This window comes from Bombus fervidus, chromosome 11, assembly GCF_041682495.2.
Source record: "Bombus fervidus isolate BK054 chromosome 11, iyBomFerv1, whole genome shotgun sequence".
NCBI lineage: Eukaryota > Metazoa > Arthropoda > Insecta > Hymenoptera > Apidae > Bombus > Bombus fervidus.
In genome coordinates this window covers 9009360-9036396 of record NC_091527.1, presented here as the reverse complement: position 1 = coordinate 9036396, position 27037 = coordinate 9009360, and the positions used below count along the sequence as shown (strand labels likewise).

General features: G+C 34.7%; 1 protein-coding gene across 3 annotated transcripts; it reads left to right on the top strand.

The window, feature by feature from the left end:
• Positions 1-266: 266 nt before the first annotated feature.
• On the top strand, positions 267-27037 carry LOC139992403 (G-protein coupled receptor dmsr-1). Of its 3 annotated transcripts, none has more exons than XM_072013208.1 (6): positions 267-378; positions 817-1063; positions 12907-15140; positions 24172-24280; positions 24394-24578; positions 24882-27037. In XM_072013208.1, the coding sequence occupies exons 3-6, from the start codon at positions 14551-14553 to the stop codon at positions 25288-25290; spliced, it is 1293 nt and encodes a 430-aa protein (XP_071869309.1). In that variant the 5' UTR covers positions 267-378; positions 817-1063; positions 12907-14550; the 3' UTR covers positions 25291-27037. The 3 variants fall into 3 exon arrangements, with proteins under 3 accessions (XP_071869309.1, XP_071869308.1, XP_071869307.1); XM_072013207.1 differs by having other exon boundaries at positions 302-454; XM_072013206.1 differs by having other exon boundaries at positions 302-568.

Below are 27037 nucleotides of genomic sequence, written 5' to 3'. Positions count from 1 at the left end.
GTATTTCATTTAAAAATTTCTATGTTTCATTTTCTCCTCCTTTTCTCCGCTTTACATTTTACTTTCAATCATTTCCGCTGTTGCTTAAACTGACAGTCTCGGAGGACTTTAGCTAAATGCATCAAACAACAATGCAGCCTTGTTGTTGGCACAAAGGACTATCTGTCAACGAGTCTGTTCATCGGATGTCTGTAATTGCAAGCGTGGATGCTGGGCGTCGTGGAGCACCATGGTTATCGCGCAGGCTCCTTCTTGGTGCGAGACAGGCCACTGAGAGGCAGAGCGAAGGATCCTCGTGAATTTTCACCAGTAACCCCGTGACCATCAAACCGTTTTCGACGTGTACCACTTGTCCGTCCTACTGCTGCTTCGTAGTTGGTAACCGAGTAACCTGTTGCCATAGCGAAATGATCTTCATATCAGAGTTATATGTCATTAATTTCAACCTGTTTCAGTGCTGTTTAATTAAATATTAATTTAAAAACTGTCAATGGAATCGCGCTAAGTATCGCAACGAAGATTCGATATGAATTGAATTACGAGATCGAGCTTGATTAAATAAATAATAGTCAGTGCAAATATTTTTTCATTTTTTCATTGCAATTAATTTTTGCAATAAAAATATTTTTTTATAATAAAAATCGTGTGTTGAGATTGTAGATTTTTTTTATAGAAACATAGACGCCGATATATCTGGTTTGGTTTCTTAATTTTCCACGTTTGTAAATCACGGACTTTTCTTCTTTTTCTTTTTTTCATTTTCCTTTCGCTTCCTTCACTTCGTTATTTCTTACAACGAAGTAACCTGTTGCGTAGCAATCCGTTCTGAAGAGGAATTTACAGAGAATAATATATCGAAGAAAGGCGCGGAATCATTTCGCCTGCCGCGACACTTTCGCGTCTTCTATTTAGTACTATAATACCGTGTGCTTGTGTGAAATATTGGCGACGGGACGTGATATCGGTCGAAAAAGACAAAGACACTTCGATTTATGAGAGCCAGCTTCAACAAGTGCACCTGAATTAAAATTTCAAAGTAAACGAACGAATCATAGACAAGCAAGTATGATCCATTTTTTAATTTAAGCATGTTTAATGTTTCCATTAATTTTATAATTATTCAATTGACGAATTCAATACGGGTATGAAATTATTGAATTACCGTTTGTACCTATTAAGCTCTTTATCCGCCATTTAACTAGATTTTAATTCAATTTTAATCTATCGTAATTTAGATAAATGGAATTAACCGGGAAAAATAAACATTATCTGTCCTTAAAATGTAGAGATAATAATTTAAAAATAACATGCTAAAATCTCCATTTCTTGTCTGTAGAAAATAATGGTACATAATTATCTGACGGACATCTGCTATCATTTTCTACAATCTGAGAGTACAAGCAGAAACATACAGCAAACAAGCAGATGGAATGCATGCGAAATTAATAAAAATATAGCCCACGTTGGTAAACGAATGAAAACCAATTTCGTTGCGAGACAATATAAAATATCGTGCGACGAAAATAATCATACGAAAACTTGAAGAATTAGAAAATAATATTTTGTTAATCTTATTTCTCAACAAATTATTTCCAAATATTTAGACAATTCTTTTCCCCGAATAAATTACCTTCAATTAATGGAGCAGTAAAATCAACATACGAAAAAATTCAATGAAATCATAATTCACCAAGCTATTCAAATAACTCGTACTCGTGAATAAAATACAGACTATTAAATATTTTTCTCGAAGGAATTGGAACTCAAAAGAACTTGTATAATCTTCGATGGCAATCGTTCAACGATGCAGTAGTGTCTGCCATCGTGATTCATCATGGTCCGTTGTTTAGATAATTACGCTAATGCGAGATCTTGATAATGAGGCTACACATTGAAAATATTTCCTGTCAAGCTTTCTTAATTGGATTATGGATCACCTATAAAATAATGAAGTTATTAAGTCGAAAATAAAATCTCCGTTATCAGAAATGTGTGTCTGACCCGTGACGTTTAGGACCACAAAGAAGTAAAATAAACCATCCATTAATAATCATTAACGTCACGTCGCCTCGACACGAACCTTAGTTTTAGGACACCAACCCTCCCTTGACGCTTCTTCGTACGATCCTTCTCGAGTGTACTTACTGTTTTCGTTATTCTAGACTTCCGATTAGTTCGATAGTTACCAGGTCTACTTTATTTTTTATAATTTTGTATTTTTTGATCGCATTGCATGCAACCGGATATTAGATATTTTCGGAAGTGTCAGATACAATTTTTTTTAAAGCTTTTTCATCCCATTCAACCCAAACATGGATTGATAAATTGAACATTGATAAATAAAAGAAAGAAATGCTCGTTGTCCAATATGATATGTTTGTTCATAATCTCTAATAGAATGACCAACTTGGTTTTGAATATACGGTAAAGTATCCGTTTCTCTGAATTCCTTTTTTATTCTTCGAACAACTTTTATCAAGGTTGGGCAAATCTCCCCTATTTGTGAAAGGCGCAGTTTAATTAACGTGGAATATTAATTACCGTGGATAAGATAGCTTTTTAAATATATGTAGATATCTGTAAACCAAGTCTAATTCCTGGCTGTGCGGCCGAATAAACATTGATAATTAATAGTAATTACCATACCACGTGGAAATATTATCGTTTTCTTTTTTTTAGTTGCGAATTTTCCAATATCCGATCGATTTTATAACCCCGCAACTTCGACCTATCTTTTTTACGCGAAAATTGAGAAAAATATCAAAGGGCGAGGAAAATTCGGAATCAGGTATGCTAATGTAAATTTATTCGAAAAATATATCGCCACAGGTGAAATTACTTTTTTCGTGTTTTATACCTGTATTTTCCCATCTTTTCGGTAATGTTATGATAACAATTTTTATAATATTTGGCTCAGACACGTGTTACACGTTAAATGTAAAAAGGACAAAGTGCAAAGAAAATATTGTGTTATCCGTAGAGAACCGTGTCCCACATAAGTAGATCAAAACGTCAAAGGAGCGTCCATTTGGGGGCATTTATGATTGATTCGATGCGTAGAAGAACCCGACCGACTTCCATCACAGATTCATCCTCGAATCATGTATTGTATATTTTACGAGAAATGTGATATTGCTTTCGAAAGGGAGCCGATGAAATACCTACAGTACTCTTCGATAGTCCTACTGCTGCATATCTCTTTAACAACGAGATATATTTTCATACACACAGAGGCTTTTCTTCGATTTCAAAGAACATGTTCTATGTTTTTCATACTTCAAAATTGGATTTATAAACATTCTCACGTGGACACATCCCACACAGGTAATATCTTAGAAGTGAATTCGGTATTCAAAGAACTTGGAGCTTACGTAGAATTCAGTTTACGCGACGTTAGCTCTTTGTTACGTGTGTATATATATATGTATATTTTTTTTTCAATATATATTCAATATATCTAAAAAAGTGCTATTAGAAAATTTCTGTTAGAAAGATTTCTGCTTTGTGCGAGGTCTGTCATAAAGCAAAACGTGGACTTCATTGACGAACTCAGAACTCAAAGGTCTTATAAAACAACTATATGAAACTTCTGTTTGCATGATGTCAATAATAATCATAACAGGGTTTTGTTAAAAGTCTTCAACATTGTCGCAATACTTTCCTTCAGTAAAGATTACAGATGAAAAAATTCAAGCGGTATATAGTAATTTTATCCAATATTTAAGGGAAAATATTGGATCAAGTTATTTTCAACAAGAAAATCGCGTTTCAAGGTAATACGTTAAATAACGTATTTCCTACTATTAAAATACTGTCATCTCATCACACTGCTTTATTTAACTTCCTGAGTAATTTTGCAATGTAACGCACAAAACAGTCAACAGCAATTATTTACAATTGGACACAATTGTATCATGACGCCACGTATGTGTCAATACCAGCGAACACGATAACTATGCATCTTTACTTTTTCAATCGATAATCAAGTATTTGAATTACGTCATCAGAATCGTCACTGACGAGTCAAGGGAATACAAATATGTTGTTTGAATCTGATCTATCCTGAGAAATAGAAATAATGAAAGGACACGAATAAGCGTGTATCTAGGAGCGAGTAATATGTAGTTCGGCCCAGCGCAGTGAAGGCGTGCAAAAATACCATAAATAACGAACAAGAAGAGAACAGCGAAGAATGGCGCAGAAATTATCGTGAAACGCAAATTGTATGCGCGTTTTATATGTCAATGAGACGGAAACTAGCTAGCTCCGCTCCAGGTTTTCCATGATGGATCGATAGACGTGTCGAAGCTTCTCCGCAGTGACGATGTGTCGTTGTTTCTCGTGTTCGCGATGCTTGTTTCGATTTTCCTTGTTTCGTTGTTTCGAATTGCGTGATTTCTATCATTTACGATAAAAATCACGGAATGACGGTTTGAAGACAACGTCGCTTTATCGACGTTTTGTCGATGTTATTGTCGTCGTTTCGTCGCCGTTGCTCGGTCGCCCCTTTCTTAAAGGCGTCTTGAGGAAAATATTTTTCTTTGATACATCAAAACATAGCGTGATAATGAACTGCAATTACGACCAACGTATTTCGGATAAATGTGTGCCAGGATAAATAAATAAAGATAGAAACTAGAATGTTGTTTTCAGAAAGAAGATATTTTAGAAGTTAGAGAAGAATGGTGGTTTTTCGTAGATAGGACACTGTGGCAAATGATGGATGAGAGTGAGGAACTTGAACAAAACTAGCTTCAAATCTGTGACAAAAATAGCGGACCGTTTGTACTATTTAAAAATCAATACTGTTAACAGATTCGTGGAACTATAATAAAAGATTCACTCGCTTGCACATAATCAAAATTTTATTCGTTTTACGTCATACTTTTTCAAAAGCCTATGTTACAGCCCGCGGTTTCTGTCCTATATGCTAGTGTACGCGAACAGAAAGACACGTCGGTATGCGTTGGCGAATATTCGCGGATATTTTGAATTACTCAGCCACGCAAATCTAAAATATTTTTAACAAACAGTGTTTTAATTAAAAGCGATTTGCGCCACAACTGCGTCATCATGAATAATTTATTTTTCACTCATGCGTGAAGAGAATAATCTCTCCTTAATGTACGATGAAATTCTTTGACATTTTCATTAGAAATTCCAAACCTTGGTATACAAACATACAAAAATCTCTCTTCTTTAACTACAGCGCTGCAACGTAACTTACTTACGTGTAAATGTGAGAAAGATTTTGTATCATTTTTCCTCTTTAAAAAATTCGAATCGTCTTTCCTTATAGCGTATTCAATCTTGAAGAAAAAGGAGGAAATCATTTCACGACACACTCGGAGAAATCTCGTTCGACCTCTTATATCATCAATTTTAATGAGATTCAACGAAAATAAAATTAGAAATGCTCAGTCGTTTCAATGAGAATTTTCAACAGACTTTTACTCGGAACTTTTGACGAACGAGAGGAAAAAGACATCAATTTCAAATAGCATTTTCCAAACGTTATCCCATGACTCGCTTTACGGTTTCGTCTGTCTATATCTGTCCTAAATTGCGAACGTATGAACCACTACAGAAAATTCGCGTACGGATAGTTTAACAAAGAAAGCTTCAATCGTCAGCCAATGATAACTTCAATCTAAATTAAAGTACGATAGAAAGAAAGCAGATTCAATTCAGCCTTGTTAATTTATCTGATAGTTGCATAATTTATATTTTATAAATTTTAAAAGACCTTGGAAATAAACACATTCTAAGTTAGCCTTCATTATCAAACACTAGAATAATTTTGTTTATATTCCCTGCAAGTGATATTAACAACATTTTTGCTTCTGAAACAATGCCTGTTCCCTTCGATACCTAATACATACCTAGATTATTAACTAAACTATATCAACGATAAACTACCACATTGTTTAGATTAGACTACAGCTACGCAGAATAATCCAAGGAATAAACACAGTAAACATGTTTGAGTTTATCAAATTACACGAGAAATAGTGGTCTATAGAATATCAGCTCATTCAAAATACATCGATAACTTTATGGAGTAAGTTCAAGAGCAATTGTCACGGTGAAATAATGGTTAAAGTTAATCAACGATGACAATCTGATACTATGCTATCGGGATGAACCGATGTATCTTACCACTAACAAGCGACCGACACATACATGAATGTTCGGTGTATGTACGGTACGTTGTTGAATTTGACGTTTATTTCCACTAGAACACGGCGACCAAACGAAGCGATCAATAATCTTTAGATGAAAGTGATATATCAAAAATATGCTTGTAACATACCATCCGTCTTGTTCGTTATAGATAGAACATGGTACTGGTAAACCAAATATTACGTATAAGAAGGAAAGAAAAGACGACAAAGGCGAAGATCTCTCAAAATTAAATTTATTTCAAGCACTTTTTGTGTTTGGTCTCATATATATGTATATATGTATGTATGTATTGTATATATATTTATTTGTATTTTTGTAATATAAAAACGGTTCAATTAATTCTAGCTTTACAGGCCTTGATCGATTCATGTTTGACACAATGTCACGGAAATGTTGTAAATTATGTAGTATATCGGGAAAAAAGCAAAATGATGTGAGTTACAGGCTGCAAAAAAACGTTCATGTGTCTGTATCATTGAATTCAGGAAGAGAATGGACGTATTTTTTTTACCTGAAGGTTTTCGCCGGTGTTAAAAAGGATTAAATAAAATAAATATTGGAAAAAATGATACCCGAAAACATGCAAATGTAAAAAGGTAAAAAAAAAAAGGAACAAGATATACATATGTATTTCACTCGGAAATATAAAATATAAAATAGATATGTTTATGTAACTGATATAGTTAGCCAATAGTGTAGTGTTACCAGTTACAAAAATGTCATAGTCGAGCATCCACGTTGATTAACAATTGTCACAATGGCGATTAAATTCTGTTTAAATACTATGCGCGTCAGACTACGGCATTTGTAAATGTTATTTATCTGCAATTTCGGTAACTATGTCAGTTGCTTAAAAATATCTAAATGTGTACCTATTTTATATTTCTGAGTGAAACACGTATATCTTGCTCTTTTATTTTCACAGTTTCACGTAGTCGCGTATAATCTTTTTTCTCAATATTTACTTTTTGAATGAACTGTGACAGAGCAACTGAAATCAAATATTTTAAATTCTAATTAAAATCTATTATCAAAGAATTTAAATTAACGTGTTTCTTTATCATTTACTTATCTCGGACATTAGCATAATTAGATAGAAGAAAAGAAAAATTTTTACGTGTATTTAAGAACGAAACCATATAAATATTTTAATACATTTGTAGTTCCTTTTTACAAGTTAACATTTTAATTACATACTGTGAACACAGATGTGATGAGAAAATTACCAAGCGTATCATACGTTGAACTACATTTCTCATTTCACGACTTGAGTTCGTATTTTTAATATTAATACACAGCTAGCCGAAAGGGAAAAAATCAGCTTAATATTAAAACAAAACTAAAACCGAGCTAAAGAAAAAAGTCAGTAACATCCGCTGAAACGTTGTATATTACAACCAGCATCATATGATAAACCAACAAATTATATTACTATAATATATTATATTTATACCTTTCTTTTATATTATCGTTTAATTTTATGCGTACCTTTTCATTTTATGATGTATTAAATTTTTTATCCATCGACTGTACAACATTTTTGCTCATGTTATGTCGCAAGTTTCGCATATATGTATACACGAAGCTTGGAAAAGTTTACGAGAACTAAAACAACCGCTGTATACAGTTCATAGTTTTATATATATATATATATATGTATGTATTGGTAAAATTCGTAACTCGAAGAATTTTTAAACACACGACATTCCAGCTATGCTCTCTGCAGATGCAAAATCGAAAGAAACATGAAATTGAAAAATTAAAAGGTTTCACTCTCATATTCCGTTTTTATGGAACCAACGATATGAAAGAATTCTGCGAACTGAAAAAATTTCAACCACCAATATTTTTCTGCGGATTCTGTTAACAGAAGAACAGCACGTTTTGTGTCACAAATGACAGATTTGATTTAATTCGGAACTAAATTAATGAAATTAACAACCATCCGTCACAACGTGATGTTAAGCACATTTTTCAGATAATAAATACACTAGAATTAAAGAATTAAAAGAAGAAAGAAAGAAATAGAGTATGTTTTGTGCGGCAGACAATGTTTCGTATTGTAGAAAATACATAGAAACAAATATTATCGATAAGTTTTCTAACAAGCATTAATAAGTTTAATTATGTATAACAACCTCGTGCAAACACACACACATAAACAAAAGGTAAGTAGGTACGTATTATGTTTCCGAAAAAAATTGTTTTCACTTTGCTATGATGTTTATTGCGTTCTAGAAGTACTATTGTAATTTTCTCATCGCAGGAATGTTTTTGTCCTCGATTAAAAAGGTCCAAATACATCCGTAGCATTTACGACTCCTCTAGGGTCCTCGCATACTCCCACGCGAACCGAAAGTGGTCACATCGCAACTTGCAATAGTCATCGAGGATACTTAGAGCACAGAATAAACTTCAGAGTAGACGTACCGCCCAATAGGATCTAGTAGTAGGACGCACAGCGTCTCTATTCAAAGGGAAGGAATCAAAAATAAATGAATGGACCATTCCGTGTGATCTAACGTCGTAATCGAGCATCTGTCGTGTCGTATATCAATCGATTCCCATCGCAGACAAGTATCAGATGCGATTGATTAATCCTATGGTCAGAACATCCAGCTACACGAAATAAGATACTTTTGGGATCGTGTGAATTCGCAAGTTTAATCCGTGTCTGGGCTACAACTTGTAGAAGATATCGATGACACGTGTAAAAAATAACAGAGTCGATGATCCAACGTGTAACACACGATGCATGTGGGTGAACTTGTCTTACACTTGATCTCAAGATTTCGCATCGACGACAAGTTAGTACGCGGCATTTAAACGAAGGATATCGATGAATAAACGCAACAAATTTCAGAAGTTAGAATGTGTCGCTTTGGGTAAGAGAACATATATATATTTGTATGTAATACGTGTAAAAATCGATAGCTCACACTGTTTTATATTTACAAATGGATGATTGCTACAGGTAGACTGGAAAAGTTTGCTCGAACTCTACCTACAGTAAATAATATTTCATTACAAGTAATCATTCTAGATGAACTTGTGATTTTTATTTTTACGATTTTTATTACAATCCAGCTCTGAAATCAAATCATCTCAGCGATCTCCAACATTTTTGAGGTGTGACTTCATTAAAAAATAAATTATACAAGTTGAAGAGGAAATAAGATTGACGTTTTATTCCCGACGCGAATGACTTACTTTTTAAACATAAATAAAATAATTTTCTGAGTCCATTAACAAGGAGCTGATTACAGAAAAATCTAAAGTAAACATAATGAGCGTTACAGATAAACACTTCAGAGACGCTACAGTTGCTTAATAGCATCCTTCACAACAAGAATCCGAGTAATCACTTTGAACGCTATTACGTATAATGATCATTTCACGATTTTGATATTAAAGAGGAAAATCACGAAAATCGGAAGCAATCACAACGATATAATTATTTATTTCGTAGATCTGTTTACTTCGCGACTCTAATATCGATATCATAAACGAAAATTTGTGGACAAATACGAACAGTCGGAAGTACTGCTACTTATTTCTAAAGAGGAAAACTATAAGCAGTCGTAATCGATTTCAATAATGCAATGCGATTTCTCTCATTAAGTCTTAAATTGTATGTACTTGTCAACTCGAGAAAAACATTAAACAATCCCAACAAAGCAAAGCATACGCTGCATAAATAAAATTGGTGGTTTATATTATATGAAAATTAGTTCAAATATTAGAAGGTATAGATGTATTTTCATCAAAATTGCTGAAATTTATTCGTTGAAATTTTGAGATTTTCAGAATTTCAATTATACGAATTTTAATTAAAGTTAAATTTAATATATATAAATACTTCGAAAATTTGTACTTAACAAAGCGAATCAAATTTTTCTCTGTACCTTCCAATTTCCAGATTAAACTATGCAGTGAGCAAATACATAAAGCGAGCACAGAGACAAAAGTTATAAGGAACGCACATACATATAAATTGCGGCTCATGAATACGGCCAATCAAAATTGCACGTATCTTTTGCTTTTATGTGTGCTGAAAATCTTGATTACAAGGTTTGATTAGCGAAACAACCAGCGGTTTAAATTTCTCTTCCGATTGAACGTTTTCAATTAGAAAGTAGAATTAAACAAAAAGAAGAAATGACTTTAATCGTAAAATTAAATTAAACGAGGATGCGGAAGGAAATATTTTACTTGTAAAACTACTTTGCTTGTACCTTTGACATCGAACCAATAGTTTTGGAAAACCAAAAATTGATTAATTTTCTTGCTTTAATTTCGGAATCTATTCGTCTTATCGCGAGATACTTTCTTATTTAATTGTATCTAAATTTAATTTTTTAATTAGTAAAAATTCTCTACGAGAAGCAAAGATTAAATTAACGTGTCTTACATACGAAAGTAGCCGACAAGTTAATTAAGAAATAAAATACAATGTTAAATGTTAAGTATAAACGAGCTCCGTGCTACTCGTATCACTATGCTCGCCATAACATGCAAGAAACACAATCGGTAGAATCAAAAATATGCGACTTACCGTTCGTAGGAAGATTTTACGGTATGTGGCGTTCATTTATAGATCTCGCCATTGTCAACGCCGTTCCATTATTCACCACTATAACACGACCAAAAAATAAATTACTAATATGTACCTCTAAAAGCTAAAATCGACCACGCGGGCGGATTTTAATAATATAACAACAAAATCGCGACGAAAATGCGGTATCTATAACGCGTTTAACGAATGAAATTTCGACCCGTTACCGATAAGAAAGTCACGACGGTAGTATCATGAGGTTCAAGTAAATTTAACAAAGGAGAAGTAGTGTAAGCGAGTATGCAAAATCGTGGAGAATTCAAGGATTATTCTGTATAGTTTTAACTTTCACAATATCTGATTATTATACTACGAAGATGTTAAAACAAATTAATGTACGGATATAGCAGAATATGTCGACATCTATGCGTGACCACCCCTAAAATTTCACATATGAATATTGTGAAATATTATAGAACAATATTAGCAGATTATGTTACAATATCTATCTCTTACGAGATTTATAATACCACGGTGATATAGTATCGGAGAATACTTAGTTACCATAATGTCAGAGGATACGCCAAAGATTCTGAGAACTAGTCAAGAAGCAATTACACTAGAAAGCAACTCAAACGAAGGAGTAATCTATTGAAGTTCGAGGAGTTTGCATCGGTATAGAAAATTAATAAAACAAACATTATACACGCATCGAAAGTTTATAAGCAGATTAAAGTGTTTAGAGTTGTCATCAGTGTATCCCTTATAACACACCAACCGTGCAAAAATTTTACATGAAGTAGATCTAAGAAATTATTTCTCAAGTATTTTACTTACAAAATACCCAAGCCTGTGTATAATATATATATATATGCGTATAATATGTGTGTATAATATAATCAACGGCCGCAAAAATCCATCTCTATTTTCCATTCTTTTTCCTAACATCCAAATTACTGTTCATAAGATTTTCTCTTTTAGAACTCAATACGAGAACAAGCAGGTTAAAATCTGTCGCAATCGGCACGTGTACATTTTCCAAGGAGACACAGATTCTTCGCTATTATAAAAATGCAAACAGACCAGGAGATTACTTTCTCAATTTCCAAAGCTCTCCAGTTTGGAAAGTTTCGTCCTATCTGAAGTTTTTTCCATCAATCTACTTCTTTGCTTTGCAAACTTCTTTTTCTGAATAACAAACTGCGATCTTGAAATTTTCCGTTGCGTTAACGAAATAAATATGGCATCCGTTAATGTGTCCTAAATATTATGTATTCGTATTATCTTCAGCTTTTATACACGTTATAATAACAATCCCCTTAGTAGAATCAGATAACGTGTTTTCATACACAATCTGTCTCGTCGTAAATATTTGAACGTTTCACCAGTTCACTGCGTTTGACGAGTATACACGTCGTCGCTTGTATTTATTTACGCATTTCACGACCTAATCCTATGAGAGATTTCTAAAACTAAATTCCGCAGTTAACTGGTTCAACTTTCAACATCTTTGAATTTGAAATAATATTTAGTAGTTTTGTTGGTCACATAATGAAATAACACAAGCATAAATGACATTACTGATCAATGTGCATTAACGTTTCGTTAGCTTTTGTTCGTCGCTCCGTGCTCTTCTTTCGTTCTACGAAATTATTTCGTCGTCTCAAAAACATGCCTCAAATTCTTATTACTAGGTTCTTGCAGCAACGGTTATCTACGAACATTTACTCAGTTTATACACTTTCCACGAAGCAAACTACTGAATTCTGTGGAAAGTATATAGCATAAGCATATAGAATATTCGAAAGAGCAAAGTTTCACGATAGAGATTAGTCATTAGCCAGATTATAAAGATAATAGTTTGAAATAATTTAAGGAACATCTAATTTTACTATCATATTATATTTAAATTTTCTATAAAGGCATATAAATATTCGCAGTCTAGTTACCACCACAAGGCCAAAACACCTTCCTCGTAATTAGCATTTAGATATTCGTCAGAACGTTCCACGAATTCTGATATCTTACAAACTTATCTATTTCCATTTCTTATCGACAATCGCTAGAATATCTACTTCTTGGTTATGGTAAGGAGAAAAAGAGACAATGTCAGCATTTCCCTCCTGTATACGAACGTTTGATGGAAATCGAACGATCTGTTTCAGGTCCAGGTTGTTGGGTACATCTACGTTGAAGAGTCCTGAAGAAATCGAAGATGATATCGTGGAAGATCGCGTAAGATTTATTCGATCGAAACTCCATAATCTTCCACTCGGATCGGGTGTCTTGTTGACGTTTCGAGAGGAATATTGCCGTTTCGAAAGGAATATTGCCGTATGAGCGAGATCACAGGCGGAAAAGACATCGATTCCATCTATGGAATCGATTTTCGGTTGACGAAACGTCGGTCCCTGTAGAAGCTCCAATCCGTCAAGATTCGCTGCTAATGCCTTGATCGTGTCTCGCGGGATTATCCCTTGGGAGGAACTGGCGTCGAAATCGTAAATAATATCATGGGTTAGGAAAACATCACCGCGCGTGACTAGCTTTGATCTGAAGGTTTCGTGATTGTAAAGTGTTTTGGGAGAAAATTGAGTAAGTAAATAGAAAGGGAGCCGGTGAGTCGTAAAAGGAAGGAATAAAGAGAGTGAAAGGATCGGAAAAACCGGCTAAAGCTTCGAAGACAGAACGTCTGTTCTAAGAGGGTTGAAGGTGACCGGTTTCCCCGAAGAATGTTTGAAAAATATGTTGAACGGGAAAAAACGATCGATGAAATGGATGAATTGGTTAGAAAGCCTGATGGAACTCGTAAAAGTGAATCTTATCTAAGGAACGAGCCACGGTGAATGAAGAACCTTGAACTGATTTGTGGAACGCGAATGGAACGTCACCAGGGAGAAGATTACGAAGAAGCCAAATCGCAAAGAAAATTCCTTCAGCCGAGAGCGAATCGTTGATAGGCCAAGTCACAAAAGAGGAAAAATGTTACAAGATCTAATGGAAAATCTAAGTATATGCGAAGAACGCAAATTACAAAATTAAAATTTCGAAAGGTGGAACAACAACAGCAGACGGTCTTCAAGCATCTAACAGCGTTGCGCCGAATATCTCTGAGGTATTCCTACGAATATCTACGAGTTTCAGTTCTCAAAGACATTTTTCTGAATTCTATGTGAAATCGATAGCAATATGCTGTGGAAAGGAGAGAACTGGTTCCCCCTTGGCGAAAAGAAAAGTTAGAAGGATACGATGCTCTTCGAGAACGACGTTCAGTAGGGTGAGAGACAAATTCTCGGCCACGTGAGTCGCATCTCCGAATGCATTTCCAGTGCACCATAAATTGAACACACGTTTCTTTGAATCGTAAAGTTCTCGCGTGCGACTATGATAAATACGAGTTGATGCCCAGTGAAGTAACTTACTACGATAGAAAAGAAAGTTTGTAACCCGTAGGAGGATACATCCTCCATGAAAACAATAAGAGACCATTCGAATGCAAAAGTAATAAAAAATTTCTCATCCATATGTCCACCTTATCGATACCGCGTTATTACGTTCTATTTGTCATGAATAGTTCGAAAAATGCTGGTAGACCAGCTGCCGCTTATTAAAAAATTCCACCAGTGTAGTGTGACTTATTTCCGGAATAAGGGAATATCCTTTGGAGCGATATATCAGACTCATCTCCGTTCTTTAGAAATGATTAGATATCGAAGGTCCATAATAGATAAACGTTGTACGTGACCAAACAGCAAGAGCAGCTAAGAATAGCTAAGAGAAGCAACGATGCAACTATCCCTTGAAATGCGATGCCCTATCACATACACTACGAAAACACCTGGTACCATATGAACCTGAACGCAACGTTACAACGTCTGAGGTTCCTGTTGCACCATATAAACACCATGAGTCGGCCGAATAACTATACAAACATCTTGCTTAGTATGAATATCACGGTCGAAGATATCGATTACGCGAAAAACTTTCTCGGCAATCTAACCAACTATAAAACGAGCAACGACCAGATTGGTTGCTACTGTAACGGCACAGTTCGAGATCTGGCGCTCGAATACAAGAATTATCATGGCTACGCGGCGTTGATAGTGTGTCTGTTCGGTACCCTGGCCAACATGTTAAATATCATCGTCCTAACAAGGAAAGACATGGTAACGGCGCCCATAAATCGAATCCTTACTGGTCTAGCAACAGCCGATATGCTCGTAATGCTCGAGTACATTCCGTTCGCTATTTATATGTACATCGTGCTACCAAAGAGGCAGATATTTCCTTATGGGTGGGCGGTGTTTGTACTGTTCCACATGCACTTCACGCAGTTGCTGCACACCATCAGCATCGCCATCACGCTCACGCTGGCCGTTTGGAGGTACATCGCTATTAGGTGAGTAGGATTCCGATCCAGCAACCGCTTTATTGGACGGAGCGGGTACGAATTTCAAATTACATGCCCAGCGGTTTCCGCTTAGGTTACTGCTGTCCTGATTAAGGTCTGCTTCTGCGGATGCTTTACTTCGTCTCCGTTATCGTGCTATAGAATTCGGCACCGTGTTCAAGACGAGAAATGTATATTGCCGCGTGCAATTACCAGGTCCTTTTGCATTTAGTAACTATCTTGCAAACATGCACCGAGTTGAGACAACAAAACAAAAATTTACGACTAACGGATTTTCAATCTGATAAAAGTAAAGCTTAAAGAATGGAGTAAAAGCTCTTGTAGAATCGGAAACAGAACGTCCGGATACACGTACCTACACATCGGTTGGAATAAATATTGTAAACGGCATATCGGTTTTCGATACGCTAGATGTTTGCATCCTTCGTACGATACGGTACGATGGAGAAAGTAAGTTAGTCCTTTAATCATAAAAATTCCCTCAACTTTTACAATTAATTCAATGGCTACCAAGTTTAGGACTTTATTGAATTCCACCATTTATAAACCTTCTGCATTAAATCTCACGAATCAAGATTGACGTTATCGGGACCCGTAAGTTAGGAGCTAACCTTATAGACCTCCTGGAGGTTCAAATCTCCCTCGTCGGTTCATAAAACCTTTTTTTTTATCGACGGAACTAATTCTATCGAGACAAGAAACTTTCGTTAATCGAAATCCAAGAAATTCCTAATATCTCTTTTACAGAATTCAAAAAACTAAGGAAATTGTTTAAGATAAATAACTGTTTCTCCATTTTCTTAAAAAATCGACTTCCACGTGTATACGAGCGAAATTTCGTTCTGTTATCAATTCGGAAGTCACGACGATACCGAAGCCCTAAATAAATTCGAGAAAATGAAGCAGGGTAAACGGATATACAAAGTCGTAGAAAATACAGATGTAACTTTTACGGAATCTGATTTCAGGACCGATAGTCCATAACGCGAGTGCTTCGTCATTGGATTAATTTTTGACTTGTTAACTTTTGCATTTGATATCGCCTACTTTCGAACCAAAGTTTGAATAGATGTTGGTTAGTTAGGTCGCGGCAAGCTTTCAGTTAGTCGGATGTCTTTGTTTCTCAAAGAAAATTGCCCAGGAAATATCGTAAATGGACCAATTTTGTAATAATTAATCTTCGTTGGAGAGAACAAAGTAATTTACCAACTATCAGTTACTATAGATTACCATCTTGAAGTTTCTCGCCTTAAGTATCAAACTTCCCGTTACTGATTGGATTTTCTTCCAAGCCTCAAATGATCATTAAGTTCAAGAAACATTTTACACCAATCAACTTCATATCCTTGCGGTACATGACACGAAACTAGAATCCTCACACATAAAATACGTCATATTCAATTTTGAGAAATATTTAATCCATGTGTAGCTGTTCTCATAACCTTTCTCTAAATTCTCGAACACGAAAATCCACGAGATATGTATGGAGTAGGCGAATAACAATCTACGAAGCGGATTATCCATTTTTATCGTATACTTCCCTGAAAATCTATCACGCACGTCGTTCTATCAAAATTCAATCAGCGTTTAGTATACGTCAGCGTGCATATTCATGTTAAACCGTCATTACTGGTGCCGATCATAAGCCCGATTGAAAATTAGCAGATCGACCGATTTATCAATGCTAACTAACAAGATAATTTCGCGAATGAACAACTCGTTTGATGCATCTGTATTCAAGACATGTTCATTTGTCAAAGACAAAGCATATTATCATATTCCCGTTCCGAAATTCCCAGAAATGATACAATACGATACAATATGATCGATAATGAAATCTTTATCAATTGATCATCGCTTGATCACGTTCATTCTACGATTAAAGACTCTTTACATGATTCTATCAGCCATATTAAAAGAAGAAGAAAGTAATGTAACAAAGTTACAGTACTAAGATGTAATCGTCCTTCAGTCATGTTGGTCCCAAAACAGAAAATCACCGTGTGAAAATTCTCTAGAATGGAAAAAATCTAGAGTTGGATGGTATTGTCTCAGATAACAATAGACGCAAGTAACAACTTTTAACGTTAGAACTACCAAATTTTTCACATTTACGGGCTTTTTATTTTTTGTTTTTTCAATTATTAAATAAATATAGGCATCCGTGTCGTTATTTATTTAACGGGCATTACTTTTAGTATCGGACACATGAGTACATCTCATCTCATGACATGAGTACTCAGTTTCATCTGAGATACCATGAGTGCTTTAAAAGAGATAACAGATCTGTGAAAGAAGTTGACAGTTGAACAAAGTTGAATACCGTTCGCAGTTGAACAAAGTCTATTGATGCAATCGAAGTTATGAATGCCTAAGCTAGTCGGATATGAAGCGATATGGAGAAGTTGCCTCCTTCTTCTAATGAGTATGAACTAACTGACTGAGGATTTTAAAGACGAAGATCAGATCCGCTATGGTTCTACGTTATTCGAGAGTGAGGGATTATATCGCTCAAATTATATTCATTTGTGTATAATATATCGAGATATACATTAAACTCTGGTAGTTTTAATGTTGATGATCTTTTGGTTCGATCATAGGAGCTTTAACGTATGCTTATTAAAAATTGAATGAAATATTAAATAGAGTAGAGTTTCACAAATAAACGAAATGACCTAAGTAATAAAGTACAACGTGAATAAATGGGAACACGTCGAAAGAGACACAACAAACTAGGAAAAAGGGGAATTCTGGTTGAGAGAAAAGCATGCTTAGTTTCCAGAAGTTACACAAATGTTATGTCCAACGAACACACGAAGAAAATGTCAGGTCAGTTGAATATTTGCTAGATGATTTTGTATTACTGTCTCGTTCCAGTGCGCCGTTGAGACTCCCAATTTTCCGCGATTATCTTTGGAAAATGCTACATCTAGAGATTTAATCTGAAGTCAAATCTAATCACGTTCCTATGGATTTCGTGAGTAAAATATTTCGTTCTGAATTAATATTTTTCACTTAAATTCAATTTTTACTTAGTAAGTAACTTCCTCGATTAATACGAAACCATACAAATTGGGTCAGGAATTATTTAATATTTGTGATTTTAAACGAAAAATATAGGATTTTTCCATTTGTGGAAGAACGTGAATGAGTGAATAGAATGCCTGAGGTCTTTCGATAACAATCACACCCCACAATTTTTAACTTACTAACTGTATTTCAATTACATGTTTGTGATGTCAAAACTAATTGATGCAATGGCCATTGTTGAATTTACTTCGCTTTTAAGAATGATAATTACACCGCAGATGTTTATATATGTGTGAAAAATTTTAAAGTATATAAAATATTGAAAATAAAGTACTCTTTACAATATTTATATGGTAGAGTAATTCAATAAATCGTTCACTCAGGTTCCATTTTTTTTCTGCTACAAAAACAGTTTTTTATTTAATTCCACTGAGAGAAAGAAACAATTTTGATACAAGCAATTAAATAAAATATTTATATAAAACTTTATTTATAGAGTTGCTGCAAAGGAATTAAATATGTTCATGTATGGTCACAGCATTTAAACCGTATCGATCGTTCGATACTAGCGTTCTAGCACTACTTTTGCGACAGTAGAAATGTGAACGTAAATTAAAAGCTAATTCCATAACACGCGTGGAATTCATCGTAGAACCACAAAGAATATATTCGAAACTAGAGTATACTTCGATATACTTCAACGTGATTATCACTTTCCTAGATCACGAGGAAAATTCAGTTACAAACGCTGCTGGCATTCGAAATAACATCATTTCTGACCATCAGGTTATTCTACCAGTATATGCAAATTTAAAAATATCAAATAAAATCTTTGGAAAACACGTGCTTTTGATGCACGTGTATTGAAAGAAGCTTTACATATTCTATTTCTCAAATTTATTTTCGCATGTAGAATAACCTATCAGTCGTTCTAAAACATCCTATACAATGGGCTGATATCCCGAATAAAATTATAGCACACGATCATGATAATACGGAAAGGGATTATTATGTGAGAACGGTGCCGATTGCTAAATCGATTTACGAGATACTAAATTACACGACGCCTTTAATAAGAAGTATCTATCGAATGAATAAAAGTTGTTGCGTTTTTTGGTATTGTAATTGATATATTTTGCTAAGTATAGCCAAACTTGCATTCAACAATCTTTCGTGTATCTGAATAACAGTGTGACAAGAGGTATCGAGCAAAGGATCGAGTGATAACTAAAGGATACGAGAGGCATAATTCTGATAAGGTAGATCGTTCTTCTCGCTACAGAGATATTTTTTCTTTAACAAAGTACACTTGCCGCAGTTTTACTGGCAACTGGAGCATTTGCTCGCGCAAATAAAGCATCTGCATGACGTTTCACAGAGGAACATTACGCTTCATTTTTCTCGTTTTCTCGAGTTCTTGTACGAAGACAATTTCTCGAATGGCTCGTATTACCGATTTCTAAATTAAAACAGCCGTGGGGAGCAGCTGACGCAATGCTTTCATTTTTTATGAAGTAATCAAGATACATCGGTAGAGTAAATATACTATCTAAATATTAAAATGACTTTTCACAGAATCGGATGATTTTCTCCTTCCTTTTTTCTTGCTTCTTTGATAAAATTTTAGATATTTCAGGAATCTATCAATAAATTAACCCCCTGTAGTTTACTTGTAGCAATTATTGGTCCTTAGTTTTTAAATCACACTGAGAAACTATTATATAATTAAGTAATTAGAATTTCTTTCCACACAAGCACACGAAATTCCAATTTTACGAATAGATGAATACCTGAATTGTGATGCATTGAACAGTATTGTATCGTCTAACTAAACGCTGAATAGTTTCTTTTTACAACAGTAGCCACGCTTGGAAACTCGTTACATTAAGCACGATGCCAAATACGTCAGAGTTTCCATCTTCCTACACCTGTACAAATATTGAATCAGAGAGTGTGACAGAATTGTGCAACGAGTCGGTGAAATCAACACGAAAGAATCTTTAAACCGTTCGCGTTTGGAACAAAGATAGAATGTATTAATAGAAATACCTGACGGGAAAACAAGGAGGAAACAAACAGTGGTCTTTACCGATCACTGATGCAGTATTTTGATATTTAATCCCATTAAGGATTTTGTCAGAAGCTGTGCTTTTTCGCGCGTTGATTTCTCTCCTCCTCCTTAACGTTCCATCTCCACGGGAACAACGTGCAATGGAAAAAGAGGAAATAGAAAGCACGTTCCCGTGCTTTCCTGCAGAGGAGCCACTCCATTCGATCGATGTATTATTGACAAAGAAGACATCGTGACGATAGACGATGGAGAAATATTTGACCGAGATGAAACGCGACAAGGCTGCTTTAAATAACGCGATAAAAAGTGAAAACAAAAAGAGTGTCAAATCGATCCATACGCACCTATACGTCGTTTATTATGGGAAAATAGAAAATAGAAAATAGAGATAATATTTGGTAGAATTTATAGGAAATTTCAAGAAAATAATCTGTTCCTCAATATCTCGATAATATATCCACGCGATCGTTAATCAGTTTTCTCTATTTGTATTTAATTACATCGTTTCGCTTTTCGTTATTGTTTTCTCGGAATATTGGAAATTTATGATCGAATATGTTTCATGGATAATATCGAATTTCTATTTGAATTGAAATTAGCTTTCTCATTATTTAAGTATTTAATTTAATTGCATTTTTAGTTTAAAATGTATCTATATCATTCCCTCGCAGGGAACTCACAGAATGTTTATAACGTAACTAATCTCTATTTATGGTCCGCATAACATACCTATTAATGCTCATGACACGGAACAGTGGCGTGGGAGAATATGTATAACACATTAGTTGTTTCAGCTGCTGCAATTTATTCTCTGGCGTGCAATCGAATATACTTCTAATTATTATTATTTGCTTGGTAAGTTTCATTAATGTTGCACGATTTCAAAGTGCTTCTAATGTTCTGGCCAAATTGGAACGGATAAGTTCGCGGATCTGTCATGCGCACAGTTGCCTTTTTGCGAAAAAAGTAGCGCGGTCGATGGTAAGTAGCGTAGAAGCAAAAGCGTATTTTTGAAGCTACATAACCAACAAAGGAAAAACAAAATCTAATTCGCGAAATATCTTTAACCTATATCATCACTGGTTATGCTACCGAGCTTCTTACAATTGTTTATACTATGCTCATAAAGGACGTTCCCATGAGAATCTCTTTTCAGTCTTAATGGGACACGTGCTTAATGAGAAACGTTGATATTCTGTTAACTTACGTCAGAATCGCCTTTATCATTCCATCCTGAAACTCTAGAAATTTTAGAATGGTCTTCAAACATTTTTCCTTAAATTTTGTTTAAAGGTTCATTCGTTTCGAGCGCAAGTGAAGAAAATGTTTATAGTCAGACAGATACCAAGAGAGTTCAGCGTCATAACGATTACGATGATAATTATATTTTCCTTTCACAACGTCATTAGTTTCCCAAAATTTTTACTGCGTCCCCCTCAAAGAAATTCCCTCCTCTTTCGCTAGTTAATTAATGCCACATCTAGTTATTTCATAACTAACGAAGAATGATATAGAATAGGGGCAAAACATCCGAGTTTCAAAGGAACTCATGGAAATTTCCTCTGGGACAATTCTAAATTAATGAAAAAAAAGAATATTCATTCTTTACCTAACGAAGTTTGTTGCATAGAAATGCATATACAGATTCTACCAATATCATGGTAATTGTCTCATTTTCGCTTTGAGAAGCCTGTATTGTATCCTATGTAACGAAGACTTAAATTAAAATATCGATGTAATAGAAACAGTGATCATTACCATTAAAAAAGCAGTTCCAAAGGACGAAGTGATAAAGTAAAATTTTCAAAAGAGAAACAGATAAATTCCAAGATACTCTCGAACAAAAACAATGTCCAAGTTTCTTGAATATCTAAAAATTGTTATAAATATATGCGAATAATAGATGAGAACTAGAAACTTTATGAGCTGAGATAGAACTATAAAGTTATTGTTCTAAAGTTGTGATACGACATACAATGTACAATGTCCATAGCGATCATTCATTCACTTTGTTGCTTTTGACGTTTGAGTACCTGATATTTTATGTGGTATTTTGCATTTCAAAGCGGTATTAATCGTATCCCGATGAAACGACTATACGTGACGAGTAACTTTTAAATAATACAATTACGCACATATGATTGAACACAGAATGATGATTAAATGACAAAATAATTGAGCATGACAAAACTCTTCGATAACAAATAGTGGAAAATTACCTCCAATCATTTCTCCCTTTTTACCATTCCCCTGTTCGGGTGAACGAGAAAATATTGGAAATATTAAATAAATGTTATCTGAAACTTCTTCTATAAGAAATTATTATACAGTTACGTTGGAACATATATCATTAAGATTTTTGGTAATTTAAAAACGAGCAATAAACTTTGATTACTAAATGATCAATGCTTTTGAAACAATTCCAATGGATAAAAACGAGATAAATGTTAATGAAATAGGAAAGATATAGCCTCAATTTGATAGCTGAAAATTGGATATGTATCAGATACATTCATTCCGTCACTTGCGAAATTTAATAGTACAGGCTTTCGAAACTTCGATGTCATAGTATTTGAAATTCACACGACTATGTGCGTACTGTAATCGACAGCTGGTAACAGGTTGAAACGCGAAATCAATTTAAACAAATTGGATTTTTTAAATTGTCGAATTCAAAGAGTGTATAGGAAAAAAGCGCGTCGAGTATTAATTCAAAATCGTTGATCACTTTTTTCATTTTTAATATTCTACGATCAAAGCAGCACGTTCTTGTCAAGTATTCGGATCGTTTCGAGTGATGCTGAAACAAAGCGTTGCTTTGTGAAGAACTGTGAAAAAGGAAGTGAAAGGTGATAAGGGGGTTACCACGATAATACGTGGTACAGATCAAGAAAATATCGTCGATTCCATTCGTTTGATTAAGTTACTTCAGCTGTATGTACCTCAAGGACCATATTTCACGATAGTTTCATTTTTCTGGCGGATGTCAGTTTCGATCAGATGGAATTAAAGTTACGAAATCAACCTGTTCCGTCAGATCGCTTTCAAATTCGTTTCTTCTTCTTCTAAGCGAATAGAACGAACCTTTGACACGCTACTTGTGTCAATTTAAGTTGACATCGTCATCTTAATGACGTGGTTCGATCAAAGATCGAATTAAAATCCGTTTGTGTTCCACTACTTTTGATCAATTGAACAAACTCTCGACTAACGATAAGTATTTTGAAACTCGAAGGCTCGAAGAACAATCACGACTGCTATACCATGAAATAAAGTGGATCGATATCTGATTTCACGAACCCTTTGATTAACTCTTTCAATTGCGTACGTTAAATGGTTGAGTCTCTTGTTTAAAACACCAAAAGAACGTTCGAATTATTTCACCGTTATAAATGAATTCAACAACGGGTAATGAAACGAAGAAATCTGCGTTTAAGACAAGGCGAAGAATCAATAGGAACGCTTAACAGGAGCTAAGGACTCGACCAAAGTATTTGAATAAAAATCAATTCATAATTTATTCTTTTTTGTTTTACGTATAATATCGATAAAACTTAAAACTTAAATATCAATCTAACTGATCTCCGCTCGAACAATTTGCCTTTGCAGGTCAGTTGTTGCGTTCCGACTACGGAATATACATTCCTCTGTCTTGTCAGATAAGCACGAGTTAAGGAAACAAATGAGAGAACGTTGTTCCTTTAACGTTGTACAACTACGAACATCGTCGAGTATTTCATTTGCATAAATAATTAATATGATTTAAATAAGTTGATATAATTTTCCTAGTTACGAGACGTTTGAAATATTCATAAAAATGGGCGATGAGAAATGAGAAAAGCAGGAATACCGTTGGCAGAATAAAAGAGTAATTTTGTTAGCTTCGATATGAAACGCATTGTTCTTTTGTTTTCACAGGTTTCCACAGTACAATTCCTGGTGTACAGCGGCTCGTTGCAAAACGGCTCTATGGAGCAGTTTTCTAGCGCCATTCGTTGCCTGTGCTCCGAGCTATCTCGTATTCGGAGTAAGTACATAAATTAAGTTAAAAAGTTAGTTCTTTGATTAAAAGGCTTAACCTTAAATTTCGAGTGAAATTCAAGCACTTATTCAAATATTTTTTGAACCCTCAATTGACAGATAAGAAGACAAGCGGTGAACGAAAATGGCACCCTGGAAATTGCATACACAGTCGACGCGGACTACTCGCAGCACAAGGACTTCTTCTATCAGCTAAATTTCTGGGTGCTAGGAGTGGTCGTGAAACTTTTACCCTGCGTCATACTTACCGTCATTAGCTGCTGGTTGATAAAAGCTCTTTACAGGTAATCTAACGGCAGTAACTTCGTATCAAACGTAAATTACAATTTATTGTCCAACAGTACGAAATAGAAATTTTACCGTGCTTGCCCTACTTTCTTTATTCATTCCTCGCGCAAAAAGAAATTCGCAACATTAAGATATATACAGCGGAACTGATCCAATTTGTTGCTCGATCGATCAGTTTCAGAATACTTTATTTAACTTGTTAATCCTATCCACGTAAAATATTCCGATTAAAGGAAAGAATTTTGAAGAAAAAAACGACGATTAAAGAAAGCTGTTTATCGATTCGAATCATGTTCCAGAGCAAAAGGGAGGAAGCAGGCGTTAAAGAGTTACAATCAATGCAAAAACGCCGGCACTATGGGCAATGGGTCAGTACCAAGGAGGCCAAGCAAGTCTGAAAAAAGAGCAGACAGAACAACCAAGATGCTGGTTGCCGTGTTACTCTTGTTCTTAGTCACAGAGATCCCTCAGGGTATTCTGGGTCTTTTGTCTGGCGTCCTGGGCGACTGTTTCTTTCGCAATTGCTATCATAATTTCGGCGAGGTGATGGACATCCTTGCCCTGCTAAATGGCGCTATTAATTTCATCCTTTATTGCTCTATGTCTAGACAATTCCGTACCACTTTTGGTCACCTATTCAAGCCTAGGATCATGAAGAAATGGCAGCCTGCCACACAGCAAACAGATGTACAGAGCACTTACGTATGATGTAGGCTAAAAGGTCTACAGACCACGCGTCTCTAGAGGCTGCAAATCTTTCTGAAGTTAACTAGGAACGTCGTATTTTTTGATTTTAGTACCTCTACGAAAAGCTCGACTTAAGCACATTTACTGGGAAAATGGTAAATTACGGAGCTGGTAAAGTAAACCGCTCCTTAAAATAAAAGGGTAGGTAAAGTATTTACCTTAAATGTCATTCACATAATGACACTCCGAGTAGTGCTTGTAACATATTTCGCTTAAATTTTTATCATCCGATCGCTAAGCAAGATATAAAACGGTTCGTTATTTGAAACTTCACCTTCTAGATCGACGATTTATGATACCGGCGACTAATAATTATTGAAGCTATTGCGTAAGTTTTGCGAATAAAGAGATTAATAACAATTAAGCAAGGAGAAATTGTAAAGTACTACATTAAATTGTTAAGATTAATCGTCTTGCGTTTTCAACGGAACCGCGTTTTTCAATAATAAACTGATTGTCTAAATGAATACTCTTGTATCTAGATACGTACATGATTTTGCGAAATCGTAAAGCACTGTGTTCGTAATGTCGATGTTATTGTACAATATACAAAAACCTTGTTCTGAAAATCGAAGAGAAGATAGAGAGTATAGAAATGTTTTGTACAAGTATAATGCGTAAATAAGAGAAGAACCTTGAATGGTAGAACATAATAGGATTTGTTGTTTCATTGAGGACAAATACCGAAAGTTCAAGACCTAGCTAGCGGCTCGAAGGACTTAAAATCAATTGAACTCCCGTTTAACTTTCGAGCATTGCTGCAAATGGCAGATTTGTTAAGACCAAAGTAAGCTTAATCTTGTGTTAAACTTCCTCCAAATGAAGCGCAGAGAAACTCGATAAGAAATAATAATTACGTTCGTATATTTTATTCCCTACGCCACGTTTTTTTACCATTTATCGCAGCTCATCGAATACACAATGATTTTATTTAACGATGTTAATATTGCGAAAATGGACACATGCGAGAAAGGGTACTGCATTTAGATAATAATTATAACAAGTTAAAAACAAAACCATTTAATGGCAGGATGTTCGAAAATAAATACGTGACATGATTTATCAATATTTATTTGTCACTTGTTTGCATTTATTTATTATTCGTACCAATAATTCCAAATAATTTGTTAATACACGCATTACGGGCACTGCTACAATGTACGTTTTTGTTAAAATTAAGTTTTCATTGGAATTACACGAGTCCATTTGCCAAACAAATATTGCGACATTCTACGTCAAACAACTTCGTTCAATAAATTATCTACCACACCAGATCAGAAAGGAAACGATGGTGTATTAATGCTGAACACTTGACAACGAACGACCACTGTGAATTACAAATACGCTGGCGTTTAAATATATGTATGCGCGAAAATTTACTAAGATTGTTATTAGAAGTTGTAGTAATTAACATAATTAATATACGATATGGTAATATATACGTATAACATGCTAATATTAATATATATATGTGTGTGTGTGTGTGTGTGTAATACAGCTACACATAAATAAAGTTTGTAAATATGTAATCAAAAAAAGCCACGGCGATAATATTTGTTCTTGTATGATTTTATATGAAACAAAAAAGGATCGATAGATTTTTGGCTATTAAGCCCAGCTAAAAGTCTATCCCCTTTCCATTGTAAACGCCGATAACATATTGTTTATAAATTATATATAGATTACGAATAAACGTTTCTGTACTGAT

What these genes read in the sequence shown, in the direction of transcription:
- LOC139992403 (XM_072013208.1), top strand. Translation starts at nt 14,551, where the DNA reads ATGCCCTATCACATACACTACGAAAACACCTGGTACCATATGAACCTG. An exon ending in TGGAGGTACATCGCTATTAG is followed by an intron (nt 15,141 to 24,171) that starts GTGAGTAGGATT and finishes TTGTTTTCACAG; the next exon opens with GTTTCCACAGTACAATTCCT. An exon ending in TTGATAAAAGCTCTTTACAG is followed by an intron (nt 24,579 to 24,881) that starts GTAATCTAACGG and finishes ATCATGTTCCAG; the next exon opens with AGCAAAAGGGAGGAAGCAGG.